General features: G+C 54.3%; 1 protein-coding gene across 1 annotated transcript in view; it reads right to left on the reverse strand.

The window, feature by feature from the left end:
• Positions 1 to 11920, reverse strand: part of Wnt3a (wingless-type MMTV integration site family, member 3A) — a 78226-nt gene that overhangs the window by 19373 nt on the left and 46933 nt on the right. Inside the window, exon 6 of the mRNA XM_013015575.1 lies at positions 5987 to 6228. Coding sequence (XP_012871029.1) covers positions 5987 to 6228 — 242 coding nt within the window. The remainder of the gene's footprint in view (positions 1 to 5986; positions 6229 to 11920) is intronic.

Genomic DNA, 11920 nt, shown 5'->3' on the forward strand with positions numbered 1-11920 from the left:
GGGGGCGCGGGGGTCCCCGGCCGGGCGCCAGGCCCCCGGACCTCCCGGGAAGGGTTAAGGGCTGGAAACTCCCGGCCCCTGCCCGGTGTCCCGGGCTCCCGCTGCCCGAGGCTGGGAGGGCGGCTGCCCAGCTGGCTCCAGGCTCTGCGCCCCGCGCGCCCCGCACTCCTCACGGGCAGCGCCTCCCAGAGCCCCCGGCAGCCCCGCAGTTCCCTCCGGGCGAAGTCTGGGGAGACCTCAGGCCAGGGCTGGAGGAACCGGGAGCAGGGGGGTGAGCACACACTCCTGCGGATCCTCACGGACACCCCATGGACGGGCACACACAGACATGTTCACAGCACATGTATGCACATGCAACACACGTGCACACACACCACACCAAGTCCCGCACCTACACACATCTTTGCAACAAGTGTGCGCAGATCCACACACCTGCACAGCGACAGACACACGCGTGGATATAGACAGGATCGCTAACCTGCCACCTGCCCACACAGACACAGCTGCCAGTGCGCGCACAGCTGGCTAGTGGATGTTACGGCTCGGCAGGGTGGCCAGCCACCCTGTGGTCCCTGCCACAAAGCCTGGGGTGGCCTTTGACATGATTAGGGTCACCCTGATCCTAATCCAATCAGATTGATTACGGGCCTGGCTGACAGGCAAGCCGGGAAGGGGCTGTGTGTCCACAATGGCTTCCCAAGTCAGCTTCTTTCTAGGGCACCTGGGGATTCTTAGTCCTCTCTGAGTCTGTGAAGCAGGTAAACAGGAAGGAGGACCCCCACAGGCTCCCTTCCTATTATACGGGGTCGGGTGCTCTGTTACCCCGCAGAAAAGGGAGGGCAGTGGGATGGAGGGGGCAGGGAGAGGGGCAGGGAGGGGACTGGAGAGGGGGCATGGAGGCTACAAGCAGGGTGGAGCTTAGATAGGTCTGCAGATGTGCAAGTTGCTCTCGGAGGCTGGGAGAGATCAGCAGGATGGCAAGCTCCTACAGTCCAGACTCCAGCTCAGTGCAGCTTTTAAAGAGGGTAAGAGGAATTGGGCGTCCCCAGCCCTCAGCCCACATCCAACAGGCTTGGCCCTGGAGAGTCTGCGGGGCTGTCCAAAAGATCTTTGAAGAAAACTTTCAAGGACCTGATGCCCCCACGGCCCCCCAGTGGCCCCCTCAGGAGCAGCATGCCCCCTCCCCCCCTGGCCTGTCCTCTCCGCACAGACAGACCCTCCACACGGCAGCCACGTGGGTGCCCTAGGGCCTCCCAGCCGCGGTCCCCATTCTTTCTGGGAAATTTGGAGTCAGGCGACTGTGATCCAAGCCCCAGTGGATGGGAAGTGACCCCTGGCGTGGAGCAGCACACCCACATGACCGTGCTCCCGTGTGGGGTATCTTGACAGCCATGTGTGTGCCGCACCTGTCTCCGCTTCCCAAGGCTCCATGCCCATGACAGAGCCCAAGGACTCACCTGCAAAGCAACTGCTCCACATGCACATTGAGCATTCACAGGTACAGACTCTACACATGGTGTGTGCACACGCGTGTACGCGCACACACACGCTCCAAGCCACATGTGCTGCACATCTGAAGGCACGTGTACTCACACTCTAAGGAGTGCAGGTACGCGTGAAAGCCGTGCAGCCGCAGGCACTATGAGTGGACACGCAGCCACTGCAGCCGCGGGCACTATGAGTGGACACGCAGCCACTGCAGACGCGGGCACTATGAGTGGACACGCAGCCGCTGCAGACGCGGGCACTATGAGTGGATACGCAGCCACTGCAGCCGCGGGCACTATGAGTGGACACGCAGCCACTGCAGACGCGGGCACTATGAGTGGACACGCAGCCACTGCAGACGCGGGCACTATGAGTGGACACGAGCCGCTGCAGACACGGGCACTATGAGTGGACACGCAGCCGCTGCAGACGCGGGCACTATGAGTGGACACGCAGCCGCTGCAGACGCGGGCACTATGAGTGGACACGCAGCCACTGCAGACGCGGGCACTATGAGTGGACACGCAGTCACTGCAGCCGCAGGCACTATGAGTAGACACGCAGCCACTGCAGACGCGGGCACTATGAGTGGATATGCAGCCACTGCAGATTCGGGCACTATGAGTGGATATGCAGCAACCCTGCAAGGTTCCTGCGGCCACCAGCGTTTAGGAAGGACTCAGTTCCAAGGGCTCTCACCGTACCAACCGACCAGTCATGGGGCTTGGCTGGGGAAAGCAGGCTGCGGGGAGCTTGCTCTGGAGCAAAGCATCTTGACCCTGCCCTGGGGGTCGCTCTCTGCCCCCCCCACTCCTACAGGGGTGATGTTCCAGATAGAGGGTTTTCCTCAAAATCACTACAACTCAAAGGGCTAAGTTTCCAGGACAAAGGGCATATGAAAGCCCACAGCCAACCTCAAATGCATGGCAAAAGGCTACTCATTACTTCCGTTCTACATGGCACTGGATGTCCTAGCTGCAGGAATCAGCCAGAAAAGGAAACGAAAGCAAGAGGCAGAGGTATCTGCATTCACACAGGGCACATCTCAAACTCAGGAAACTCTTAAGACTGTCAGCTTCAAAAGAAAAAACAAAACAAAACACTGAGGCTGACACTAAGCAAGAGGCACAAAGCATGGGCCCAAACTATGACACATCACTGAAGCAATGGAATGGGGCTCTGGACACACAGCAGAATTCCTGGATTAGAAGCCCTAATAGAGTTGGGATGGAACTCTTCCCACAATAACCCACAGAGTCAATATACTTCCATTAAAAAAATAAATGCAGAGCCTGAGCTTAAAAGTCTACATCGAATTTCAAAGGATCCCAAATAACCAGAGCAATCTTAAAAAGAAAAAAAATTTAGAAGACTCACATGGCCTGATTTCAAAACATCCTATTAAGCTACAATAAAATGATATAGAAATTAACAAAATACTAATGTATTAACCAGTGGAATTGAAAGCCCAGAGTAACTGAATGACAAACTGATCTTCAACATGAGTGCCAGGACCATCCAGACTATGTCTGAGGGAGCTTTTTTTCCCTCCAGATAGTACTGGAGCTGTGGGGTATCCACAGCAAAGCATATGTGATGTTTACCTCACACCAAATTAAAAAATTAAATAGATTGACAGATGACCATAAGCGATAAACACGAAACTCACAGAAAAGCAGAGCTACAAATTGCTGAGGCCTGGGCTTAGGCAACATTTATTTTGATGTCACAACAATTTTAACCAAAGTAATTTTTGAGCTTCAAAGGCCACTATCAAAATGAAAGGAAGTATTCACAAATCTTATATCTGGTAAGTATCTGTTATCCAGAAGGTAGAAAGAACTTATTGAATAGTAAAAAGTCAAACAACTCAATGGAGAAATGGGCAAAATGCCCCATGCTGGGCATGGTGGCACATGCTTGTAATCCCACCTCCTTAGAAGGTAGGAGTGTGCTGGTCTGGTTTGGGAAAAAGAGTAAGGGCTAAGGTAAGGCTTAACTGGTTAGAGTACTTGCCCCAGTATTGAAAAAAAAAAGGGCTTGAGTAGACACCTCTTTAAAGATGACCCATGATGGCCAATAAACACATGAAAATATGCTCAGTACTGTTAACTATTGGAATGTGAAAATAAAACAGTGAGATGCCATTTCACATACACTAGGATGGTTTTTAAAAAGAGTAACAAGTGCCAGGCGTGGTGCTGTGCATCTGTAATTCCAGCTACTTATGAGGCAAAGATGGGGAGGATGGAAAGTTGAGGCAGCTCAGACAGAAAGTCCGTGGAAGCTCTGTGGCGGGGGGGGGGGGGGGGGGGGGGGTCCTGAGGCCTGAACTATGGATCTGGGCACTGTCCCTGAGATTTTTTGCTCTAGGCTAGAGCTCTACCACTTGAGCCACAGCTCCACGCCTGACTTTCTGGTGGGTAATTGGAGATAAGAGACTCGTGAACATTCCTGCTCAGGCTGGCTTTAAACTGATCTCAGAGCTCAGCCTCCTGAGTAGATGGGATTGCAGGCGTGAGCCGTGGGTGCCTGGTTTGAAAGCCCTACTTCAACCAACAGACATGCAGCAGCTCTCCCAGCTGTCTGGGAGGAACAGGTCGGAGGTTTGCAATCTGAGGCTGGCTACAGGGTAAATAAATACATGAGACCCTATCTAAAAAATAATAACATCAGAAAAAGGTCTGTAAGGTATGAATTAAGTGCCTACCAAGCAGAAAGCCCTGAATTCAAACTCCAGTACCACACACACAAGAATCAGCATTTAAGTCAGCAATTCTCCTCATAATTATATGTCCCAAAAGATCTGAAAAAATACTCCAAGAAATGTTTGCCCAAGAATACTCACAGCTGCACTATTTGCAAAATCCAGAAGTCAGAAACAATTCAGATGACTGGAGAGTGAGCAGGCACATGGGACTCAATCACCCAATGGAACAATATCTAGCCATGAAAAGGAATGAAGGGCTGGGAAGGTGCTCAGCGGCAGAGCGCTCGCCTCACACGCCTGAGGCCCTGGGTGCAATTCCTCAGCACCACATAAGCAGAAAAAGTGGAAGTGGCGCTGTGGCTCAAGTGGTAGAGCGCTCGCCTTGAGCTGAATTGCTGAGGGACAGCGCCCAGGCCCAGAGCTCAGGCCCCATGACCAACAAAAAATAAATAAGTAAATATAATAATAAATAAATTAAAAATAAAGGAATGAAGCACAAAGACAGGCTAAGTTTTGGTGAAAGAAGCCAGACACAAAAGGTCAAATATTGTGTAATCACAATAACAGAAAATGTCCAGAATGGGAAAATCTGCAGGGATGGACGGAAAACAGCTCTTCCAGAGAGGGAAAAGAATTGGGAAGAGAGTGCTTAGTGGGCATAGGTTTCTTTCTGGGATGCTGAAAATATTTTATAATGAAAAAGAAGTGTGATTCTGAGACAATGTTAAACACATTCTGCGAATATGATAAAAAGGCTTCAAAAAGATTAAAAACTACATGATTTTTAAAGGTATGGAAGCCTTTCACCTCCAGCCTGTTTCTGTCTCTCTGTCTCTCTCTGTCTCTGTCTCTCTCTGTCTCTCTCTGTCTCTCTCTCTGTCTCTGTCTCTCTCTGTCTCTGTCTCTCTCTGTCTCTGTCTCTCTGTCTCTGTCTCTGTCTCTCTGTCTCTCTGTCTCTCTCTGTCTCTGTCTCTCTCTGTCTCTGTCTCTCTCTGTCTCTCTGTCTCTGTCTCTCTCTCTGTCTCTGTCTCTCTCTGTCTCTGTCTCTCTCTGTCTCTGTCTCTGTCTCTCTGTCTGTCTCTGTCTCTGTCTCTCTCTCTCATCAGTACTGGGGCTTGAACTCAGGGCATTGTGCTCTCACTTGGCTTTTTCACTTGAGGCTGGCCTCTACCACATGAGCCACAGTTCCTCTTCTGGTCTTCATGGATTTGTCCACCTGGGCTGCCTTTGAATCTCCATCCTCAGATCTCAGCCTCCTGAGCAGCTAGGGTTACAGGCGTGATCCATCATGCACTGCGGTCTTGTCTCTCTGTGTCTCTCTCCTTATTAGGTCTCTACCCTGGGGTCCCAGGTACTGTGTAAGGACCCCCCTCCCGCCCCCATCTTGGTGTCTGGCAGCCTCATGGGGACATGTTCATGAATGGCGTGTGTTGAGGAATGGAGCCAGCTCCACCCGAGGGCTGCTGCGCTCTGACCACAGTGGCAGGAGGTCAGCGCATGATAATTATTGCTTAAAACCACTACATTTTAGGATAATTTGCTCTTTGGTAGCAGCTAACCAACACCCAGTCCTTCTGCTGTCCTCTCCTCCCTCAAACCAACCCGCAGCCCCGTGCTCTGCCTGGCCACCATTCCCCAAGGCCTCGCGGACTCCCTTCTGCCCTTTTATTTTGGAGGAACTTGCTGGTTGTTTGTTTCTCTCCAAGTTTTACCAAGCCCCCTAGGGTGGACACCCAGTGTCCGGTGCTACCCTTGCTAGAGTAGAGGCATGCCCTGGCCGCCCGGTACCTTTGTCCAGCACAGGGCCGAAGATGGCCAGGCTGTTGCTGACGGTGGTGCAGTTCCAGCGGCGGCCCCGGAACTGGTGCTGGCACTCTTGAATGCCAGCCTTGACCCCCTCGGCCACGCTGGGCATGATCTCCACATAGTTCCTGCAGAAGCGCAGCTGCTTGGGCACCAGGCCTGGGATGCTGGCGCAGAGGATGGGCTGGGTGCCCAGGGAAGAGTACTGAGGCCCGACGGCCAGCGACCTGCAGGGGGACAAGCGGGCGGTGCAGTTAGTCCTGATAATGATCCTGGGGGGCAGGTGGACCCTTTTCTTCTGGGGTCCTGAGTGCATTTGGTGGACAGTTCCTCCACCACAAGGAAAAGCTGACTTTAAAGAGAGACCATAGCCAGGTGCCGGTGACTCACATCTGTCATCCTAGCTACTCAGGAGGCTGAGATCTGAGGATCACAGTTCAAAGCCAGCTGGGGCCGGAAAGTCCGTGAGACTCTATCTCCAATAAACCACCAGAAAACTGGAAGCGGTGCTGTGGCTCAAGTGGTAGAGTGATCGCCTACACTGAAGAGCTGAGGGACAGCGACCAGGCCCAGAGTTCAAGCCCCACGACCACCATCCCCACCACCACAAAAGTGGCAAGGCAGGGTGGCACTGATGAAGGAGCTGGGCAGGGAACGGGCAGGAGCATCCTGCTCCTCTTCTCTCACCCACAAAGTCCCATGGTCCCAGCTATACTGCTGGCTCGTACGTGCCTTCCACACACTGCATCTAGCAGTCCTCTCCTCAGAATGCTTCCCACAGTGAACCTTCCAAACCCTGGGCCCTGCCCTCAGCCCTGGAACCCAGGCTCCTCAGCTGGATACACCTAACCTAAGAATCACCAGAGGAAAGCACCCAGAGCTCAGACCGGGGCTGGACCAGGAAGGAAAGCGCCCAGAGCTCAGACAGGGAGGCTGGACCAGGAAGGAAAGCACCCAGATCTCAGACAGGGGGCTGGACCAGGAAGGAAAGCGCCCAGAGCTCAGACAGGGGGGCTGAACCAGGAAGGAAAGCGCCCAGAGCTCAGACTGGGGCTGGACCAGGAAGGAAAGCGCCCAGAGCTCAGACAGGGGGCTGGACCAGGAAGGAAAGCGCCCAGAGCTCAGACAGGGGGCTGGACCAGGAAAGAAAGCGCCCAGAGCTCAGACAGGGAGACGACCAGGAAGGAAAGCGCCCAGAGCTCAGACAGGGGGCTGGACCAGGAAGGAAAGCGCCCCAGAGCTCAGATGGGGGGCTGGACCAGGAAGGAAAGCGCCCAGAGCTCAGACGGGGGGCTGGACCAGGAAGGAAAGCGCCCCAGAGCTCAGTCGGGGGGGCTGGACCAGGAAGGAAAGCGCAGGTGTGCCTCATTGGCTCAGCGGATGCTTTGCTCAGCGGATGCTTTGCTCAGCGGATGCTTTGCCCATCTCAAGTTCCCAGGTGTACTGCCCTGCACCTGCCGGCTTCTGTCCACCACACACATCACGAACCCCGCCTCCCCTCCCTTTCCATTCCTCAGCCCTCCCGTGATCGTGGCTGTTCACTGGCACCCCGTGTGCCCCAGTGCCTTCCCACGTGTGGAACTCTAACAGCACAAGGTCCCCCGGATCTCAGAAATACTCTTCAACAGTGAGCGTCACTCCGCTCTCTGCGGAGGCCACTCCCCCCCCCCCCCCCGCCCGAAGACTGCTCAGCCTGTGTCCGGCTGCTGACCGCCCTTCTCCTGCAAGCTTGGGCTCCTCCTGGGCTCAGAGATGTAACTTGGAACACCAGCCTCACAGGCAGTCATGAATACAGCGAGCAGTTCAGAGAAGAGGGCAGGGTCCCGAGAACCAAGCAGCTGGGCTGGGCAGCGCCCACCGGAGGGACAGGCGCTGCGTGGAGGGGTGCCAGAGCTGGGCAAGGCCTCAGGCTCCCCCCACCCTTCCTGTCACTACCCACCTCGCTTCCCCCTCCCTGTCACCAGCCCCCCGCCCCCCCACCCTTCCTGTCACCACCACCCCCGCTCCCCCCCGCTCCCCCTCCCCCGCTCTCTCCCCCTCACCAGCCCACCCCGCCCCTCTGCAGGGGAGGTGGGGGGGACAGTTAAGGCCAGTGTTTCTCAAACCGTGCACCTTGGAGAGCCCAGGAGTCCCAGCAGAAGTGCCTCAGGGGTCTGTGGGGAGGTGAAATGAGAGGATCAACACTTCAGCCTGGGACTGGGAAGGTGGCTCAGTGGTAGAGCGCTTGCCTTGCATGCATGAGGCCCTGGGTTCAATTCCTCATAAGCAGAAAGAGCTGGAAGTGGTGCTGTGGCTCAAGTGGTAGAGCACTTGCCTTGAGCTGAAGAGCTGAGGGACAGCGCCCAGGCCCAGAGTTCAGGCCCCATGACCGACAAAAAACAAAACAAAAAACCCAACTTGGCCTGACCGAGACAGGAATTCTGGTTTGTGTTGTTTGCTCCCCATGTGGGCAGACAGGCTCCCTGGCCCTTTTGCTTCAGTTTGTTTTTCCATGTTTTGCCTGGAGCAGCTACGTACTGTGATACTCCTCCGGCTGCCTTTCAGTGGCTGGATTACAAGCATGTGCTACCGTGTCCAGCCCGGAGGCTTACTTATGAGTTATTATTTTATTGTTATTATAAAGATGATATACAGAGGAGTTACCATTACATAAGTCAGGTCAAGAGTACATTTCTCTTTGGACACTATCGCCCCTTCCCCTGCTCTCTCCCAGTTTTTCCCTCCCATTCCTGTCCACAAGTTGCACAGTTCATTTTCAACACAGTATGTAGTAAATGCCACTGCTGCATTTGTTCACCCTTTGTCTCTCCATGGACCCCCTCCCCCTCCCCAAAGACAGATAAGTGAGCAAACAGGATGGGAACAAACCTTGTTTCCATTTCCATAACTATAATTTTATATGACCAGAGCACAGAGACCTTGTGCCCTTGGGTCCCCTCTGATCTCTCTGTGGGGATGGGGGGCTTCCATTTTCAAGCAGGGATGGGGCACCCTCAGTAAGCCTTCTCTGCTAGGCTGTGTCCTTCACTCATGCCCTGGCATGCTTCCCTTCTACCCACTCCACGGAGAATGCTAGAAGGGGGTGGGCATGCGCGAGCAGTTGGTCATGGAGAAGGCCGATGTGTACACGAACCATACAACGGTGGGCGGTGGTGGGAAGTGTATAGGATACACTAGCTGAGTCAATTGTGAGGTATGGATACGGAGTTGTTTGTGGTCCAAGGTCTGTATCTTTCCTGAATATCGTCAATGTTTCCCATTGGGGGAAAAGCGTTTGCAAATTACCGCTCAAAGCTCAGATTGTTTCAGAAATGGTTTGTCTCACACTCTTGAGACCTGTTCTTTTCCTCTTCAGATCCTCATAGCTGCCAGGAAAGCAGGGAAGAGGCTGTCTGTTCATCTGTCTGTCATCCATAAGAGGGAACATGTTTACTCTTGGAATGGGTTTATTGACTTGGAGACTTTGAACAAGTGAAAAACAATCATTATTGGTTCAGAGAGAGACAGAGAGAGAGAGAGAGAGACAGACAGACAGACAGACAGATACCCTGGTTTTCATTGTCCTCAAAGCAGGAACAGCCCAGGGCAGTGGCCAGTTCCAAAGGGCAGGTGGTCTCCACCATCACAGCCAAAGGCCAGGCCTCACAATGGTGGGGGCAGGGAGCTAAAATGGCAAGAGGGTGCTCTGCCCCAGCCCCAGAATCCTGCACCTCTGCAGACAGAGGCAGGCCAAGCCCGAGGAAGGTCAGGTCCTTTGCTGGGCTGGGCGGGGAGTGCTTCCCGGGCGGGCAGGGCGGGAACTCCCGTCCACAGCCTCTTCCAGCGCCTTTCCTGGGTGTGCTGAGTCAGCTCCCCTGCGCCCCTTCCCGGGGCAGGCCTCTGCTCGCCACCTCCCAGGGCCATGGGCCGGGTGTGGACAACTCCAGCTGGACCCAACCAAGCCTTGCTAGATCCTTCCGGCTCAACTCACGAAGCCCAGGGAGAGGGGCATGGCCCTGCCTCCTCGCCGGAGACCCCTGCCCTGCCTCCTTTATTCTCCCACCACCCAGGTGGTGGAAGTCCTGCCCGGGGAGAGCTGGGGGCTGGGGACAGGGCAGGGCCAATGGGGCTGACTAAGCCTTCACATCTTAGGGGAGGCTGGATGAATCAATTGAGTTATTTTTTAAATCATATAAAAAGTCCTGACTGCCCAAAGACTGTCGCCCCCCTCGCCCTCCCCCTGGGGGCCTCCTGAGAACATCGGCACTGGGAATCTGTGGGCAGCGATGCCCGCAGCCGGAGAAATCCCCCTCGGAAAAGGGTCTGAGCCTTTCTCAGTCCACCAGTGCTCACGGCAGCAGGCGGCTCTGGGGGGCTTCCTGAAAAGGGGACCCCAACGGTGCTTCATTCCACAGCTCCTATTTTTGGAGCAAGTTCTTAGGAAATACACGCAAAAACTGGGGGTGTCAGTGTTTGGCTGACTGCAGCGCGCCAAGGAGGCTCCCCCGTTTTTGAAAAATGGGTCAGGAGCACCGAGAGGAAGTCCTGAGAGAGGAGGGAACTCTGCACGATCCCTAACACACCAAGAGGAGAGGCAGGGAGCCGCCCAGGAGCAGTCAGGAGGATTCAGTAGATGCTGTTTCTTAATAGCAACTCAAGTGCAAACCAGACCAACATAGGGTGAAGTCTTGCATGCATCCAGAGCTCTGTCCAGCAGGCCACTTTATGTCCAGAAGGCACCAGTGACGAATAAACACGGTTAGAAGAACAGATGGAGTGACACATTTATGGTGAAAATGAAACTCCTGATTCAGTAATTTCCTGTTTTGTTTGTTGATTTCATTCTGTGGACCAGGGATTGAATCCAGGGTCTTGTGCAAGCTAAAGTAAGTGCTCCACAATGGAGCTGTACCTGAACCCTGTTTTTTATTTTATCTTTTTCTTTTTTTTTTGTTGGTTGTGGGGCCTGAACTCTGGGCCTGGGCACTGTCCCTCAGCTCTTCAGCTCAAGGCTAGCGCTCTACCGCTTGAGCCACAGCACCACTTCCGGCTTTTTCTGCTTATGTGGCGCTGAGGAATCGACCCAGGGCCTCATGCATGCAAGGCAAGCGCTCTACCACTGAGCCACCTTCCCAGCCCTCTCTTTCTCTTTTTTCATGGTACTTGGGTTCTGAATTCAGGGTAGTGTCCATGCTCCCAGACTCTTCTTGCTTTACTTTTTCAGACAGAATCTCTGGGTTGGGTGTTTGTTTTTGTTTTTGCCCAGGGCTGGCCTCACACTGCCACCTTCCTAACTAAGCCTCTGTCGCAGCCAGGATTGCAGCTGCACAGGACCACCAGCCAGGATTACAGCTGCACAGCACCAACAGCCAGGATTACAGCTGCACAGCACCACCAGCCAGGATTGCAGCTGCACAGCACCAACAGCCAGGATTACAGCTGCACAGCACCAACAGCCAGGATTACAGCTGCACAGCACCACCAGCCAGGATTACAGCTGCACAGCACCAACAGCCAGGATTACAGCTGCACAGCACCAACAGCCAGGATTGCAGCTGCACAGCACCACCAGCCAGGATTACAGCTGCACAGCACCAACAGCCAGGATTACAGCTGCACAGCACCAACAGCCAGGATTACAGCTGCACAGCACCAACAGCCAGGATTGCAGCTGCACAGCACCACCAGCCAGGATTACAGCTGCACAGCACCACCAGCCAGGATTACAGCTGCACAGCACCACCAGCCAGGATTGCACCTGCACAGCACCAACAGCCAGGATTACAGCTGCACAGCACCAACAGCCAGGATTGCAGCTGCACAGCACCAACAGCCAGGATTACAGCTGCACAGCACCACCAGCCAGGATTACAGCTGCACAGCACCACCAGCTAGGATTGCAGCTGCACAGCACCAACAGCCAGGATTACAGCTGCACAG

This window comes from Dipodomys ordii, unplaced genomic scaffold (genome assembly GCF_000151885.1).
Source record: "Dipodomys ordii isolate 6190 unplaced genomic scaffold, Dord_2.0 Scaffold27, whole genome shotgun sequence".
NCBI lineage: Eukaryota > Metazoa > Chordata > Mammalia > Rodentia > Heteromyidae > Dipodomys > Dipodomys ordii.